Raw genomic sequence first — 19,327 nt, forward strand, 5'->3', positions numbered from 1 at the left:
CTCTCCAATTTCTAAATTTGATTAGGCAGACGTAAAACTGCCAGTATTAATTAAAATCCTGCTATTATTATTACTATGGTGCCAAAATACAGGAAGCATGTGCTTCAAGATTTTTCCCAAGTGTCACTTATCCAGAGAGCTCAAGGTTGTTCATTTTTGTTTACTGTTTGGTAACGTCAAAAAATAACCTTTAGTTTTAGCTTTTTCATAAATATAGACACATCAATAATGTAAACCGATAGACAAGGAATACTGTGGTTTGACTTACTTTGCCATCCTGTTAATTTAGCTCATCCAAAAGAATGGCTTATGGGATATCGAAGCATCCATCGATGGTCTGTTAGCTCGATTATCTCTTCTGCAATGCCACAATTCAAGTATTGGTTAGATTTTAGTGAAGTTTGTACACAATGATCTGCTAATGGGGCTTCACCGAAACTTCCCAAGGTTATGGTCATATTTGTAATTTCACTGGTGCTTTTTCCACTTTTACAAGAATTGCTACTTAAGTTTTTGCAGATATAACTGTTTGTGAACCTCCGTGGATTTTAGATGTCATTAGTTTGTGTAATTCAGCCAACGAATGACAAGAAGCAACATAACATTCTTCTGTACTTCATCTATTATATTAACCTGTCAATTGTGATTGATCATGAGCCGGATGAGCTATTTTCTGATTGACTTTCCATTCAGTATAACAAGAGAGTGGAATATTAGATATACTTTAAACTTAGATTAAAGGGGGTAAAATGCCACACTGTTGCATTTCAAAAAATTGTTATCATGCATCAACTAATACACATAGCTTGTAAAAACCAAAACCTTTTTTTTGTCAACATCTAAAATCATGTCATTTAATTTTATTTTAATTTTATTACATGATTATGTGCATCCGTGTATAGTGTATCTCTAATAGCCTTAAACCTAAAACTCTCTCACACCGACAGGGTAACCACAATCACAAAAATTTATAGAGGTGGACAGATAATAATAATAATAATCCATTATTATTATTATTATTATTATTATCTGTCCACCTCTATAAATTTTTATATGTTTCTATGCAGCCTCAGACTATAGAGTGGGGCTAGCTCTGCAGCACTGCCTCAGTTAGAGCACGGGGAGGGTAGCCACTGTTCCACTGTCTTTCTTTGCTGTTATCAATTTTAGGCAGACAATTAGGGGATAGACCATAGTGCTTTGATGTCACTGTCAGCCTCGTGGTCTTTTGAGCCGAGGCTTGATCGGCTCTAATTCCAAGTAGAGTACGGCGTTTGAAGCGAGTAAAAACAACAGTTTGGATGAAGCAATTGTTTGTCCAGCCTTGCTTCACTCTGGAAATAATCTGACGTGTACTTTGCACATACATCGACACTGCATATGTAGTACAGACACAAAACGGGAAGATAAATGTCCAAAAATCCTTCATATTGCCAATTTTTTTTTAGCAAGAGAATTAGATGATTATTTTGTTATTACATGTTTCAAATATAATAATGGTAGTAAAGTTTTTTGTCAGTAAGATGATTTTTCTATCGTTTGCTTTCATTTTACTGCAAAACGAATGAGTCTCAGTGAACAAAATGAACATACTTGATTGAATACTGTTGATTTCACTGATATACTAAGAGCAGGCAGCATTTGGTGATGATTTTAACATGAGCACACATCTTTTTTATCCTTTTTTTGCTATGCAAAAAAAAAATAAAAATACAGTAATAGCACATTGTGGTAACAGGACAAAGGCTTGAGTGAGCGAGAGAGGAAGGTGAGGTTGTTAAAGCGAGGGATGACATAACCTGGCTCTGAGCCCAGCTTCCTGAGAGCTCACCGCCTTTCTTGTTGCTATGGTTACTTGCAGCAAGTTGCCAAGTGAGGATGGTTCCGTCATCAGCAACGAATCAGAGAAGCCCAATTCCGGCAGGGGCCTGACGGTGTCGAAAATCACAGCACAGCAGAAACTGACAAAGGAGGAGACTCGCAAGAGGGACGGTGAGAGTTACACGCTGATGCAAATACAAATAATTTGCTCTATAGCTCCTTTGCGGACGAGGTCAGGTGTATGACAGATGTTTTTCCATTCTCTCCTATGCAAAACACTTGCATAGGAGGGATGTCTACTACATTTCTACTGCGGCTATTTTTACATTCTAAAGTAGGTACCTCTTCAGCAATAAGCATAGATAGATCTGATCAATATTACATGAAACAGAGAGTCTGCTGGAATAATACACCGTGTCAGACTAGCAGATGCTGTGACACACTGACACAAACACATGCTTGAACACATGTATTAATGCAAAACATAAAAAAAGCCAAACGACCATGTGAAGTCAGCCTTCTCGTGCTCTTTGAGCATTCTGTGCAGTTTATGCGAAATCCATTTAGATGTTGAATTATTTGCTCTTCTATTCTCGTCCACTGAAGCTAAATGTTCTATATGTGGTGGATGTGAGTGAAATTAATCTAATACTCTTTAAATTAGATCAGGGGTGCTCGATTATGATATTCTTAATGCTTAGTTTTGAATAATTCATCAGCTGAGTTAAGGGAAAGCTAGGACTGAATCTAGTTTGTCTGATGCTGAACGAGGAACTAAAGTGCAAAGTCAGTTTTTCTTCATTTATCACAGAGATGCAATGCCACAAGTTTGGAAGTCAAATCTATCTTTGTGATCTATTGTCTCTATCCAAAAACTCGTTTGCTGACACAGACAACTGATGTTTGACATAATCCCAAGTGTCAAGAGGTGACAGGAGCCCTTGGGTGGGCAGGCGGGGGTGGTTATCAGACAGACAGACAAAGAGAGAGTGTGACCGTTTATTCCTCTTTGACTGACAATGTAATGATTAGAGGTATTTGTAGTCTCTTTGTGAGTGAACTCCTTCTCTGTTCTTCAGATCCATATGACACCTCCTCTGGCTCCCTGCAGCTTATCTCCATAAAGCCAGTGGCAGCACAGACCAACTACTCACATCCGGCATCCTCTGACCGCAGCCAGGACTCGGCTATTGTCAATGGAGAGGTGATGCAAATGCACACATCCTCTCAGTTGGATACTTTTTGAACAAAAAAACGTGTCATATAAGCTGGAAGACATAGAATTCTGTCCTTGCATACTTCTCTCTTAAGTTTAAAATCGCCAGGAAAAAGTTGGCACAAGGTCACATCGTTCTGTGTGCTACCCACAAATAAGCACATTTTTAATCAACATCAACTTACAGTGAGTCTAAATAAGAACCTGGAAGTGGATAGTTCAATAATTTATTCTTGGGTTTTAATTTATTTTTCATGTCAGTTGTAATACTGAAGCAACATAATGAATTTTTAATAAGGGTTCATTTTCTATTCACACCTGCCTTCTAAGACAAACCTGTAACTGCATACAGAATAACCTCATGTCTGCATTTGTTCTGATTGTCCTCTGTTCTGCTACATCCTGTGGCCTACCCTCTCTGCAGGTGAACTTGGCACTGAAGCAGAAGTCAGACATTGAACACTACAGGAACAAGCTGAGGCTGAAGGCTAAAAGGAAGGGCTATTATGATTTCCCATCCACCAATGGCAGCAGCAGTGGCCGGGCTGTGGCACAGAGACAGCGACACGGTCATGAGAGGGCTGCCGATGAGCATGGAAGACCGCTGGAGCCTGATGATGAGCGAGGTTCTACTTATGTCAAGTCTCACAGAAGGTGAGGGGAGAGTAGGGAAGCAGCTGGAAACAAGATTTTACTGACTGTCAACACAAAGAAAGATCCATTCTTGCTTACAAGTTTGACCCACCACATGTATCATGTTCTTCATATTGGTTGATTGGACTTTTAATCATGGACTGCTAGCAATCTCTGCTCACCCCTGCTGTGCCTAATTAGCTTACCTCTATAAGTGAAAGTTCCTCCTCTAATACTGTTATTATCCATTTATGCCATAGTAGGTAGTGGGAGTCCCATTAGGCCTTTCTGATTAGACTGATCCAAATTCAGAGCTTCCCTAATGGAGATAATTCAGGGTTTTGGATGGACCACTATGCTGGTTCTGTCCTGTTTCAACCACACAGATGCACAAAAACATGTGTAGTACTTGTACTTTACATTTAGACATCAGAATAACTCACACTCATCTGCTAAGCAGCAATGTTCAAACCAGAAAGTGGGTTTGTGTGTTCACTTGATGACCATTTTACTTTGAAAAAAATAAATCTTTCAAACAATTATTTGAAATCTGTCCCAGAACTTTTCTTTGATATTCTTGGGATTTTCTAACATATCACATCTCATCCCTCTGTTAACATTTCAGGTAGCATGTATACTTTTCCTCGCCCTGTTCATAATGTCTGGCTCAATAAAAACTGTAAGGTTTATTGTCTTCCTTCACCCATCACTACTTGCCACTGCGGGGAAATTAAAACTGAAAGAGTAAATGTTTTAAGTTAATAACAAAACCAGATTTGATTTGCACTGAATCCACTCTTTACTCTAATTGGCAGGCACTCGCAGGTAGGGCAGGCGGCCTATCGAAGCAGACAAAGCTTAAGCAGTCCGAGCCCCGGAGGAACAGAGATGGACCTGCTTGTAATGAGAGAGAGACCCAGGAGAGGCATCCGCAACAGCGGCTATGATGTGAGTTATATTTCAACACCGACCCTGTCTGCCCAACTAGATCATCCAGCTAGCAGTTAAAAGATAACTCTACACAGGTTCAAGTCTATTTTAAAAAATATGCACCAGTTTATTAAAGATTTGGTAATTTTAACTCTTTTTGTTACTCTTGTCCTTGCTGCCTGTGAAGCGATCCTCTGATGGGGAATTAAAATCCACAGGCTTCATTGTGAGTAAAAGATATTTCCACAGTTCAGCTAAAACTATAATGAGGGTTCATCTGTCTGTGTTGGGCAAACAGAATGCATGTCTTTCAAATTTCCAGCTAATTTTAGTGCAAATTTTCCCCTTCGTATTTCTGTAGACATTGTTAAGCTGCTGTGCAGCTGTAGAGGGACACTTAAGACAAGAGGAAATTTTGTACAGACTACCAGCAAAATGGGGGAAGAGCAGCTTGACAAGACTAAAGCAGTTTTTCACATTTGGCACTGCAGCCCTGAACCTTTCTCGACATTATCCCGCAGAGCTGTATGCGAGAAGCGCATGTCTGACTCAGTCAGAGAATACAATAGGTAATTACCTGGAGAATTTACATCGGGTGAGTGGACGCCGTGTGTCTTGCCTCCTGCAAGCTCTACCCAGGCAGCACCCTCACCTGAACCAAACAGAGTATTTCCAGAGCTGAGAACGCAGCTTTCCTGTAAGAGAAAGGCTTCAGTTAGACATAGGGATGTGTTAGAACACATTAAAAGGCATTTCTGCGCAGCCATTTTACACTGAATTGCATTAAGAGATCATATCATGTGGGAGTATAGCATTTGTAAAATCCTGCTTAAAGACAGAGGAAGATATTTATGTGTAAACTTATTTAACAAAGCATTTTAGCAACACTGAAACAAATGCTGGTATTTATTAAATGTATTAATACGAGGTAATTTGCAACCTGTGTGTAGAAGACTGCACAAGTGACTTTTACTTTTCTGATGTATTACTCTTCAACGGTGCCCGTGTTTCTCATTCATTTTAATAGTAATTAAAGAAAAGGTTGCCTATTTGCACTGAATTAAAAGATCAAAATCAATCCCTGCTGGAGTTCAGCCTTATTCTCTATGCAGCAACAGAGCTAGAAATGAGTTATATTCAACTCAGGTGTGGTTTCAAGTGTGCCCCAGCCTGCTGAAGGTAGAAAAGTGGTTCATTTATAATTAAGAGCTAAGATTTATTGGGTCCTGTCGTTTTGATATATAATGCATCTCAGGAAGACTGGTTTATGTCCCTACTGTTTTATTGGTCCATTATGGTTCCGTGTATGGCTTTTTTCTGTCATGAAGACCAAACACAGGCATGGGAGCTTCTAAGAGCAATCAGGCAGACCATTCCTAAAGAGGGCTTTCATTCTGAGCCAGTGCTGGAAATATTTCTCTGAACTTCCACTGACCTGACAGCCATCTGACTTTTCATGGGAGAAAAATAAAAGGGTCTACTGGCTCTTATAGCTGTAGTTTGGGCGCCTATGTTGAATCTTACTGTTTTATGCAATTCTGTTGCTTTGTCTTCTGTTGCACGTTCAAATCTGGTCTGGCAGCTTTTTGCTTCCAGTTTAAATAGATCAGGTGTTTGAGATGACTAGCTGGTATCGCAAGCAAAACAGTGTGTTGAAGTCTTTGTTACCAACCTTTCGGCTCTGTTAGAAACATGGCACAATGGCCAGTACAAATTACAAGATCCTTTCTCAGAACTCCTGGCCCTGTACATTACAGAGGGCCTCGTGTAGCTGCAGGCTCCATCATTGCAGATATATTTCTCTGATGTTCTGTGTTGCAAGAGGGGCTGATTTATGAGGTGCACCACACTAGGTCTCCCATGACTAGTCTGTAGTCGCACAGGAAGTAGGACAGCCTCAACTCATATTAATTTATCACTAAGTATGAGGACTGATTTCATGTGGCTAAAGAGAAAGTAAGAAAAGATGGAGGAGATTAAGTCTGGGAGTGGAATACATAGAGTTGAGAGGACAGTGGTTATGTATAAAGTATCAGTGGCCCTTCTCCTAAGCTTACTGTAACCAAACTCATAACAACATTGGATTAAACTATTACAGCAAATTAATCTAGTACACTCAAGTGTATGTTAAACAGCCTCTTCTAGCTCAGTCAGCACTTTGTTTGCAACCAAGTGACAGAGTTACAAAATACATTACAGGACTTGTATCTGTTAGCATCCGGACAATTCAGTGTGGAAAGGCTACGTTTAAAAGTATCACAAAAATTTGAAAGTCAAAGCATGCTTTCCACAAACCATCAGCATAAAGCTACCGTGAAACTGATGCTTTTATTCTCTGAGGGCTAAAGTCATCACTGGTGACAACCCTAACCCTAGCCTAAGCTCTAATCATAACCCTGTATTTTGAGAAAAAAATAGGCTTTGATGTGTCTCAGTTGGAATGATCATTTCTTTGTGACTTGATTGCTAAAATCTTAACTGTCAACCTGAGATTAGGGTTTGGGTCACCACAGATAATTTCTTAGGCCTCAGAGGGTTAAACTTGTGCCAAAATTGCATATCTCATCAGTCTTGTTTGTATGTTGCTTGTTTTGTTGTTGTTGTTGTTATTTAAGAAAATGAAACGGATAAATATAGGCTTTTCTACCAAATGTACAAGTTGTCAGACTTTGCAAAAGTATGTTTAGTCTCAGTTCACAATAGTTTCCCTACGGTAATATTTTCAGACTGAGCCAGAGTTGATTGAGGAGACAAATGTTGATCGTATCATGGGACCGCGGGGATACATGTATGGACGGGGCTTGAAAGGCCACTCAGAGACATCCACTCTCAGCTCGCAACCGTCGATTGATGAAGTGCGACAGCAGATGCACCTGCTGCTAGAGGAGGCTTTCAGTCTGGCTTCAGGGGGGCAGTCCACATCTGGAAGGCACTCCCACCACCACCAACCAAACCACTACAACCCTGCGCCGCCTCCCCTCCCTTATGCAGATGTGGTGACCAGTGCACCGGGTACAATGAGCTCTGGACAGGGAGGCCTCCAGTGGGTGCCATCTTATGGTACAGATATGTATCAGTGTAGCCTGCCTGAACCAGTAAGTTGGCTGAGAATCACTTGTGCTCTCTAATACCTGTAATAAAGAAACGTTAACCCTAAATGGCTTTCACAATCTGTTTAAGGCCTTTCGCTTCACCCAGCTTCCTGAGGCCATGGGTTCTCCTCCCCCTTTACCACCTCGCACTGGGCCCCCTCCTGGGACTTCTCTAAGACGGTAATGCTGAAGATATACACGAGCACAGCTGCAGACAGACCGTCATACTGCTGCCTGTATTTCCCAAAACCCATAAGATATTCAACATTTATTCATATTTAAATGCATATTCAGGGACTAGATAGTCACTGGGTGATGTACTGTGGCCAGCGCGATTTTAGGGCTTGTGTAAATTTTAATATTGGAGCAGTGCATTGAGAGATGGGAAGAATGTTAATAAGGTGCCCACTTTTTCACTCAGCATGTGTCTGCCATCTAGTGGTGTAGTATTGCAGCATGTCTTTGTTTATTGCCTCTCCAATCTCTGTCCAACTTAGTTCCACTTCTGACTTGGGGCCTAAGGGAAGGAGCTTAGAGACATCTGTCGCTGAAATGCAGAGTCAACATGACAACAACCCATATGGGCCAACCACTAGAGCAGCACTTCCATCTATCACTGCAGAGCAGCCTGTGTCCAACTACTCAGGTAAGCATAACAAGGAGATGACTTTGCATTTTAAAAGCAACCCACAGTGTGTTCCAGTGTGCTTAAATGCCAACATTACTTTGTCAAGAATGGAAAAATATTTGGACAAATTAAAATGCTTGAGGTGAAAAGCTGAAATCTATGAACCCACAAATGAAATGAGTCAGTGCCACTCTCTCTTCTCTATTTTTCACAGGAAACCCAATCACGGCTGTCTATGCCATCCCAGCCACGAGGCCCGGTTACTCAGAATACTTTGTGTCCACACCGCCCACCTCCTACCACAGTCCCTCTTGGATGTCTTATCCACCTGAACCCGAGGATGTGCCGCCACAGTGGGCAGATTCTGTAAGGAAGCTCATTTTGCCCGAAGCACCCGAGACTGCAGAATAATTAATGTACAGCGGTAGAATGTCGTTACCAGATGTCGGAATTAAACAGGACAGTCCGGCTTAAGCTGTTGTCCCATAGCTCCAAGAGATCCTTGGACTAATAATTAGATCTTTAAAATAAACTCCTCCAAATGAATTTCTTGAAGGATTAAGAATAAATCAAGACTCTGAACAGGTTAGAGAATGGCTACAAACATAACATACATGTAAGGTTGTTTTTTTTGTTTTCTCTTATTTTCATACAGTTTCCTGAAACACACTATTAATATGATAAAATATATTAGATAATATTAAAATGCTTCTCCATAAGTTCAATTCAAGCCCAAAGAGCCATAAAGCGTGGTACTGAACTGACATGAATTAATAATAAAAAGTCGCGTAGTTGGGATACCCCTCCCCATTAAACATTTTTTTTGTCCTTTGTCTCATTATGGAACTGACATTGATCCAAAACACATTTTCTGCCCAGTCTTTAACTTTGAAGATGACTGGAACTCACTTAACTTAGTAGCTGTTAAGCACAGTCCTAAATGTTCTTTGTTTTTCATTACAATTGGAAAGGCTCCATTTGTCTTGTTAGATGTGTTATTGCAACCCGTGTGGCCTATGTGTCCCTCCCTCCCTGCACTCTCCCTGTTTGTATGAAATGTTTTTTGTCTTTTTTTTTTTTCTTGTCTCTTTGCCTGTTTCAACCAAATGCATTCATGCAGTGTCTTTTTGCAGAACCAGTGTCATTTAGAAACCATTTGCTGAACTGAATTTATGGCTGGCGTTGAGTGGACACAACAAAACACTGGGGTAGTTGAGCACATTTCTTAAATGAACACCTTTTTAAAAAATTTACTGTTTGCTTTTTTTCCCTTTTTTTTTTTTTTTAGTTTTGTGGTGTGTAATGCTGACACTTAAAATTTGTGTCTTCATGCAAGAGTAGATTTTTGTTCGAAGCAATGTTTGAATCAAGTTGCATCTTAGTTTAATATTTTTGTAGAGCTCCACACTCATTACTTTCCTTGTTACGTTGGTCCATTTTTTGTATATTTTGCGTTATCACCCATTCTTTTAAATTAGTGGTTCAAGAGAAACTGTTCACTCAGCAAGATGGAAAACTAACGAATATTCTGTCTTCTAACAAAGTCATCTTTAGTGGGCAGTAGTAATGATGTTTCTGTATTTCTGATGTCCTGTTCATCTTGTTTTTCAGGTGCCCCTGCCTGGGTACGTAGAGGCTTTTCCTCATCCTCGCTACCCACAGGGGAGCCCCACCAGGCTGCCTCTGCAGTATAACCAGACACTGGAGCAGCCACCACCTGCCCCAAGCACATCATCCCAGCAAAGTCTACCCCAGGTGCTGAAGGACATGGACAGTATGCCCCTGAGCAGCCTCTCCACCTCTGCACTTGTGCAAGCGATCCGACAGGAGGTGGCAAAGCTAGCGAAGAAGCAGAATGACATGTTTGAGTTCTAGGTTTGATTCTGCTCCCATGTGTGCAGGACATGCACACAGTGGTGGCATTCCTATGGACAGATTTTTGATGTTTGTACTCTATAACAGACTGATGTTCTTTATCCACTGATGATCCACTTATTGATTTCTTTTCATACACCATTGATGTTTTTTTTAGCTCCTGACTTTAGGGAAATGAACAAAAGATTATTGCCATCCTCTGTTGATGATGTCCAAAGTAAGTACACACATCTCTCTGTAGATATGTCAATAGGAGACGCTAAATATGGAAAATGTCTTTTTTTCCCATGATCTCAATTTTTTTGGTAATCAGAGTTAATTGAGAAGAGACAACCCCGTAGCGTTATTGTCTGTACTGAGAGGACCAAATTCTTCCTGTCAGATGGGTAAGTATAAACCACAGTGTATATGAGCATGTACAGTATAAGGACATTGTGTATCTAATCTCCTTTTATAGAACGTTAGCTTGAACAAGATGGGCTCGATCAATATCTGCTAATATCCGAATCCATACAATATCAAACCAGTGCATCGCTTTTTAATGTTTGTTTGCAGATCACATAATAACACCAATAACAACAAATGCTTGTTATCTTTGGTGGACTAATATTGTTTTTCTTTATTTAGTTTAAACTAGTTTCTTTAAATTAAGAAATGGTTTAAATACAGTGAATGGGTATTTGTGTTTTCAGTTTAACCCAAGTTAACATGACGATGCATCCATGATGATGTGACCGATGAACTGTATATCTCCGTGTATGCAAAGTGAGAGAATCATTCATGACTGCAATATTTGTTGGGTGTTCAAAAAGTAAATTCACTTGGTTAGCATTAAGAGACCTTTCCTTTGAACAGTAATAGGTGGTTATTATAGTATATTACTGTTGTCAAATACTTAACCATATGTTTGGCTTTTTTAATGTCGAAAACACAAACACTTTGGCTTTTGCAAACCCAAATGAACAACTTTGAAGTCAAATTTATATGCTCAGCTGGATTTTTATACTTTATCATTTGCCGATGATTCAGCACACCTACTCTACAATTTCAAATCCTTAAACAAAATCCAGTCTCTTAACTTCTAGTAGTATCGGCATCGTTTCTTGTGAAGTTCAACTATAAAGATAGTGAGTATATGCTTGTTTACTGCCCCTAAAGCATCTCGATGGTCTCAATGAGCACATTTAATGAATAAAATGCCACGTTTGTTTAAAGTACTGACACATAATGAGGTTCTGCATCACCGCTCCCATTCAGAGGTTTAAGCGCACAAGCCATCGTGTCATGGTTCAGAAACAGTGTTCAAGATGAACATATCACTGTGGATCATCATTGTGCCCTGGAGTCATGCTATAGAAGACAATTACCTTCATTTTTTTGGGAAGTTTTCATATGTAATGAAACTAAGCCAGGTCATACATAACAATATAAAACATGTCTGCCAACCTTGAAAGTTAAAATGTGAGTATTAATGATAGTGATCCAGGCCCAGTAAATACAGGATATATAGTATATAAATTTACAGGTTAAATAAAAGACCAAGCCTTGAATAGTATAAAGGACACTTATTACAATTATTTTAGCAAGGACAAGAAGAAAGGCGGTCACGATTATTCTCTAGAAAAATGAAAAGATGGGATGGGTTTAATTTAGCCATCTTTATGAACTTTGTCAGCCTCATGTTAGGACACCATATTAGGCCCCAAAACAAATGTTTAAAACTCCCATTGAAGGAATTCTTTCCTCATATTTCACTGTGGCATGAAAGGCTCTAGCAGGTTAGTTTGAACTCTTCATGCATAATTGCTTGCACGGGAACTGAAAGTGGGACTGACTGAAGATGAGTGCATGTAGGCCTACACCAGGGATGCTGCAATATATTTGTATACACACTGAGATGGTATAGATTGCCTACTTTTATTGATATTCACGTGGAATGCTTTGCTGATTATATTCTGATCAATGCTGTTGTGGGTAAACAGTCAGTGGTGACATAAAGAGTGAAGATGCCTTCAAATCATTGTTTCCTTTTATAGAGCAGTATTGCTTTTTCAGCAATCCTGGATGAATTTAGCCTTTTTGCCTCATGATTACTTAAAAAGTCTCCTTCTTTTCCAGTAACTGTTATTTTATACTCATCCCTGTTGATGTGTATATAGTAATGAAGAAATCTTGTCTGTCCTAAACTCAACACAAACTGTCTGCTTGTTTTTATTAATTTTACTGATTATTCAGGCAAGCACTTGTGTCTTAAAAGCTGTAGGTAATACAGTGAAACCATTTTTGTGAGTACCAGAAGTGAAGACCTTTCCACATTCTCATGCTGGATATCTGAGAAAACTTAGTGATATGAAACAAAGGGGTTTTAGGATATTATTTGATTTGAAAAAAGATGAGTATTTATTCTCTAAAATTAAATGCAAAGTGAACTAAATCTATTAAAAAAAAATCAGTGTTTTTTTTCTTCCAGGCTGGTTTCTTATTTCTCTTCATCTGTTTGACCTTGTTAGATTCAATGATCCTCTCATATTACTCTGACAGAGAGATGAAGAGAATGATTGAGAGGGACAGAAGTTTTAGCCCAGATGATTAAAATGGAATAAAAGGTTTTATTTGGAGAGCAAATCAGTCCCTCCATCGTTTTTTACCCCGAAAATCAGTTTACCTGTCGAGCATTATCGAAGCGGTCAGAGCAACTTATTGTGTAACCATGTGTGTAGTTGTTATCTTGGTATCCTAATTTACTACATGTTCTGTAAGACATGCTAACATGGAGACACAGACGTGGTTGATGGTAATTCAGAAAAACAACAGATGGTTATAAATGTGTAAAGTAACTTGTTTTCATAGACTGCATGGTTGTGAGCCAACAGCTTTTGCTGTGTGCAGCCACCAGAGGCAGCACTACGCAACTGATTACAAAATTGAAGCTTTCTTTCATTTTAAAAGTTTTTGGGCTCAAATAGCATGACAGCCACATCCATGATTGCCATATTGCCAGGAAATATATCTCTCCTGTAAGTAAGTTGCTTATTTTTGAATACCGTAGAAGAAATAAGCTCCGTAAGCTAACACAGCTGATTTAAATGGCTAAATTACCTCATCAGCATGTCTTGAAGTTCTCCAGAGGCCTGGTAATGAACTAATCGTTTGATTCAAGTGTGTTGACCCAGGGTGAGATCTAAAACCTGCAGGACACCGGCCCTTGAGGCCTGGAGTTGGAAACCCCTGTTGTATGGCAGCATGACTTTAGTAGAGATACATAGTATATGAGCAGGGTTCTGGGGCACACTTGGCATAGGTGAATTCACCTGCAACAATTGAAAGCTTCAACAGGCCTTAACTTGCATAAACTCAAGCAAATATTTAAAAAGTAATGTGTCTTATAATATAGAAAGCTGTCTCTTGTCAAAGACTTCTTTGACCTGACTCGGTTCTGTAACACATCAGCAAACTGTGGAGCAAGCATATTCTTGTTTGTGTTACCTGCCAGTTCAGGTCCATGAATAAAAGTGTCATTTCTGACACTACTGCAGAAGTTTGCAGCAAGCTCAACACCCATCAGAGTAGCTAGAGATTATATGAGCTAAGACCCAAAGTGCCATTCTGATGCCACTGAAAGTGCTACAGCTGTGACAGGTACCAGTGCAGCAAAAACTATTCTGTCATGTTGACAGGTGAGCATACTCAAATTTACTCTACTCACATATAGTGTTTGACTTTGCACACATACCATTTTTGACAGTTGAGCTGCAGTGAATCATATCACTGGCAGGGCGGATTGAATGTAGCTTTATTTTCCTTCAGTACTAATAACAGTCATAATCATACTGTACGCAAACGCGCGTTCCAACTTCTTATCTGGTGCGCGTCTTTTATTTTGACCCCGAATGCGCTCCTGCGGACCACTTGTGTGCAGCCCTGCCTATAACCATCCCTTTCTTGTTGAAAAAATGAGGTAAAATTACCTAGAGACTCAGGTGTATGTCTTTGTTGGCTATATTTACAGCAGCTGTAGGGAATGGAGTTAAAGTCATTTTGCTTTTCTAAAATCAGAAATATTAACAAGCACTTCTGGCAATGTAGCCTAATATACATTCTACCACAGAGATGCTTTCAGGTGCGGGTCCCAAAACAGAACAGAAGAATCTGAGATGAAATATTTAAAAAAACAATTACAGACTTTTACAGAAATTTCTCTGAACTTTAACATAAATTTAACATAACTAAAGAGCTAGCATATTCTTGTTTCAAGGTCAAATGACTTGTGTTAATTCACTATAATACAGTGCTTCTGTTCATATGACCTTATTGACAAAAATACTTATGTATGTCATATTTTATTATCGTCATGTTTTGTGTACCAGCATGAGCGCCAGGCACTGTTGCCTTTTGTGTGTGTGTGTGTGTGTGTGTGTGTGTGTGTGTGTGTGTGTGTGTGTGTGTGTGTGTGTGTGTGTGTGTGTGTGTGTGTGTACAAAAATAATGCATTAAATCTGTAGTTCAGTATTTTACCACTAGGGCTCTCCCTAGTGCCATGCAAACAAACGCCCTCTCTCTGGAAATGGTAAATAGGCTTCCAAGTCAGAACACATCTAAATCGCCTTTACTTGCATAAAGAGAGAGCTGCACTGGTAATATGCACAAAATGTTACATGAGATGGACACAGTATCAGGAAAATTATACAAAACTGGATTATACGATACAATTAAGTAGAATGAACCAAAAGTAAACGAAATTTTATCATGTATCAAGTTGCATTTAAATCTTTTTTTAGTAATGCAATCTGCTCAAGAATAGATGCACAGACGGGAATATACAAGACTGAGATGTTTCTTGCCTGTTGTTGCCATAAACATCAGAGTCTCCTTCACTCAAAAATCAAAGTGACGTCTTTTTGTTCACCTTTGTTGTGCAGATTGAAGTATGTTCAGGATCAAATAGCAGAAGGTTGTTTCAGATGAATCTGCTGAGAGTGGGAATTTTGTTTGTGACTTGTAAATGCAATCTTGATTTGTGACATAAGAAAAACCAGGGACTAAACCATAATTCAACTTAAACCAGTGTGATGTGAAACCTTGCAGCTGCTGTGGTTTCCAAATGCACAGTTCAATCCTGTTAGCCCCATGAAAGATGTATATGTATTCGTTAGAAGTTAGACCACCATCATCATTCATATGACACATTCTAAAGTCAGCTCTGTGTCATAACATGTCCAGTTTGTGTCCATATATACTGCATATATTAGTTATCAATGCAAATACACATACACATCCAAATACACATTAAGGTTTGAAGAAAAGTGGGGAGACTTAAAACTTTTGGCAGATTTTAATGAGAATACCAAATCTGTACGGTTCAGATGCTTTTGTCCATCACCATGCTTTGATGTTGCTGCACAGTTTTTTAGGCCTCATATCCACACCTCTGCTTTTGTGTCCCCTCTCCTGACTAACTCTTATCTATTTCCCCGAATCCTCGTTTAATTCAATGAAATGCACAACGCATGGAAGCAGTCGTTCTTGTATTTGATATTCTCTTTCCCAGGTAGAGTGTAGATATAGTTAGAGCCTAATTTGTCAGTTGTAATTAAATGTGATCGAACTCTGAAGGTCCATTATCTCTAATAAAGGCTGCTTAAAGTAATTATAATGCAGACTTCTGAGAAGACATCAGCACAGAGATTTGATAATGATCAGTACAAGGACTGGTCAAGGGTGAAAAACAAACTTGAAAGTAACTTAACAAATTTCCTGTGATACCACAAGTGACATTTTCTCACATTGATATTCACAACTATGTTTGCACTTTTAACTCGTAAACTGAATTCTGACTGAGGTATTGCTGGGAGCAGAGAGAATTTGTGAAATGAAGTGTAACTGTTTTGGTATTAGTATGCGTCAGGAGGTCCCGATGAGGCAAATGATACATCACTTCGCCCTTAAATTACCTAATGACAACGGATATCCCCAAAGATAACATTTTCTTCTTGTATCCATATCATTTGATATGGATGAAAATGACACATTGTTTTCCACTGACTGAACTCTTCCCCAGTGGTATAATTTTAATATGTGAACTCAGTGGGTGGTGGATTGAAAGTCAGACTCAGAACCAGACAGACTGAGTCTCATTAACTGAGGCGCCTCTGAACTACACGGTGGAATAGAACGTTAAAATTATCTTAGTGCCTGTCGTGCCTCTGCAGCATATGCTTCAGTTTGCATGAATCATGCGCGTACAGTAAATAAAGCAATACAACTTTTTCTGTGTCAGGGCAGTTGAGCTTTAAATAGACAAACCTTTAGGGTTTTCAGTACAGTGGTTGTGTGTGGTGTGATTCAGGCTGCCATTTCATGTAATTCTATTGATTATATCTGCCTACTCCAGTCGGTGCATCATAGCGAATTCCACTCTGCAGAAGTTCAGTCCACCTCCTTAAAAAAATGAGGGGACCACAGCCATGACCTGCTTACTCTAAGTTTAAAACTTTCCAAAGTTTGTCACTCATAACTGACTCCATGAAGCTAAAATAACTGGATGTCCCTTTCTGCCTTTGCTTTTCCTTTCATGCACTCTCATATTTAGTGTTTTTGCAGTACGCTACTCTAGGGGCTGTCAAAGATACTTAACAGACAAATCATATGATAATAATGTATTGCAGTTGCTGTTACATTTATATGATTGAGATTTCTGTATTTTATTACTTGTGTGACCATTTGAGAATCAAAATGTTATTAACCTTATTAAATAAATTAAGAAATCTAAATATTTGTCTGGTTAAACTGATCAACTAATGAACTAATTTGCTTGAAATACCTTTAAGTTGACATTTATTTTTCCACCAACTTCTCTATTATCTGCCAGAGATAGTGATTAGGAGAGGACCCAGATGCAGGACACAAAGGAGTAACAAACAAGAGCAATCTGTTTAATCAAGGCTGATGATGAGATTTGCGCATTAACAAAGTCCAAAAGGTAAAAACACAAGATGCACAGTGACATAGGTCAGCTAGAGGAACCTAACAGATAAACTAGATGTGGGAGACACTGGAGGATGTATATACAGAGCACTAATTAGAGAAAGAGACACAAGTGAGGGCAGAAAAACAACCGGGGAAAGCAATCAGGGAGAAGCACAGAATCACAAAGGAGGGAGAAGACAGGAAGTAAAACTAAAATTAAACACAAAAGAAAACAAACCTTCAAGATAAAACAGGCAATAGCTAAAGGACACTAACAAAGACCTGAAGAAAATTACTGAATAAGAAATCAGGGACAAGCGAACACAGCAACATAGACTAATACAGTTACTAATAATATACAGGGTGGGCCATTTATATGGATACACCGTAATAACATGGGAATAATAATAATAATAATAATAAACTTATAAAGCACACTAAAAAACCAAGGTGCTTGACAAAAATAAAATAGGAAAAGGGAGATGGGAGGGAAAAGAGAAAGGACCTGGCACGTATCAATTATAAAAACCTTGACAATCGTAAGATATAAAAGTAGTACACAAGCATAACGGATAAAAATGTACCAACGCACACCAAGTGTTAACTAGGTGGAAAGGCAAGATTAAACAAATAAGTCTTCAGCCGTGATTTAAACAGTGGCATAGAGTCAGACGCCCGAATAGCAGCAGGAAGGTTGTTCCATAAGACCGGGGCAGCTACAGCAAATGCGCGGTCACCGCGAGACTTCAGCCGAGAACGAGGTTGCTCCAGAAGAATTTGGGTAGCAGATCTAAGTGCTCTGACAGGAGTGTGTAACCTGAGAAGCTCATTGAGGTAGCTCGGCGCCAAATTATTAATGGTTTTGTAGGTGAAAAGTAATATTTTAAATTGAATACGGTATTTAATTGGAAGCCAGTGCAAGCCAGCAAGAACAGGAGTGATGGAAGAAAACTTCCTGCTACCTGTCAAAAGGCGTGCCGCCGCATTCTGGACAGTCTGCAATCTAACGAGAAGGGTGGAGGAAAGGCCAATGTAAAGAGAGTTGCAGTTGTCCAACCTGGAAGTCACGAATGCATGAATGAGTTTTTCCAGGTCAATGTGCGGAATATAGCGCTTAGCCTTAGAAATGAGGCGCAGCTGATTAAAACTAGACCTCACAACAGCAGACACTTGCTTGTCAAATTTAAGCGAGCTATCCAGTAGTATGCCCAAATTACTGGCATAATCAGAAGGAGAGCTAGCAAAAGGCATCAGAGCAGCACACAGTTGGTCACGAGGGATTTTACTATCAAACACCACGATCTCCGTTTTCTTTTCGTTCAGGACAAGTGAATTACTCTTGAACCAACCTTTAACCTCACGCATGCATTCACGAAAATAGTGAAAAGGCATAGCAAGATCGTCAGTAATCTCAAAATAAATCTGTATATCATCAGCATAGCAATGAAAGGCAAAATTAGACTTCTCAAAAATTGCTCCAAGAGGGAGCAGATATAGCGAAAAGAGAATAGGGCCTAATACAGATCCTTGAGGCACACCACAGTGTACAGGTACCGAGGAAGATGAGAAGTTGCCCAAATTAACCGAAAAAGACCTGTCAGCAAGATAAGATTTAAACCAGTTGAGGGCAGTGCCTCTTATACCCACAGTATGCTCAAGTCTTAGTAGAAGAATGTTATGATCAACCATATCAATAGCAGAGGAAAGGTCCAAAAAAACCAGGACCACAGAGCGTCCAGAGTCAGTGCTTACAAATAGGTCATTGAGAACTCTAAGCAAGGCCGTTTCAGTGCTGTGCCGTGGCTTAAAGGCAGACTGAAATTTCTCTGCAATGTTGTTCGCGTCTAAGTATGCCTGAAGCTGAGAAAGAACTAGTCGCTCCAGGATCTTGGAATGAAACGGAAGCTTAGAGATTGGTCGATAGTTCAAAAGATCATAACAATCAAGATTCTTTTTTTTTCAGAATAGGCTGGACTACAGCATGCTTAAAGGCCAGTGGGACACATCCAGAGAGTAGAGAAAAATTCATTAAGAATAGAATGCTCGGTCCAATTACATCAAAACAGCCCTTAACAATGCGTGATGGGAGAATATCAAACACAGCATTGGTGTTTTTCAGTTGATCAACCAGCTGCTTCAGAGTCGAAAGCGACACGGGCTCAAATT

At 39.4% G+C, this 19,327-nt stretch overlaps 1 protein-coding gene across 1 annotated transcript in view; it reads left to right on the forward strand.

The window, feature by feature from the left end:
* The window catches only part of kiaa1549lb (KIAA1549-like b), a 64,523-nt gene extending 51,893 nt beyond the window's left edge, over positions 1-12,630 (forward strand). Inside the window, exons 14-22 of the mRNA XM_085400679.1 lie at positions 1,862-1,992; positions 2,901-3,025; positions 3,462-3,691; positions 4,486-4,618; positions 7,327-7,695; positions 7,781-7,872; positions 8,190-8,338; positions 8,535-8,686; positions 9,932-12,630. Coding sequence (XP_085256805.1) covers positions 1,862-1,992; positions 2,901-3,025; positions 3,462-3,691; positions 4,486-4,618; positions 7,327-7,695; positions 7,781-7,872; positions 8,190-8,338; positions 8,535-8,686; positions 9,932-10,195 — 1,645 coding nt within the window. The 3' untranslated portion in view covers positions 10,196-12,630. The remainder of the gene's footprint in view (positions 1-1,861; positions 1,993-2,900; positions 3,026-3,461; positions 3,692-4,485; positions 4,619-7,326; positions 7,696-7,780; positions 7,873-8,189; positions 8,339-8,534; positions 8,687-9,931) is intronic.
* Positions 12,631-19,327: the final 6,697 nt, after the last annotated feature.

The sequence above is a fragment of the Rhamphochromis longiceps genome, linkage group LG1, assembly GCF_057381845.1.
Source record: "Rhamphochromis longiceps isolate RC_006_pf linkage group LG1, R_longiceps_female_GT1.1, whole genome shotgun sequence".
Taxonomy (NCBI): domain Eukaryota; kingdom Metazoa; phylum Chordata; class Actinopteri; order Cichliformes; family Cichlidae; genus Rhamphochromis; species Rhamphochromis longiceps.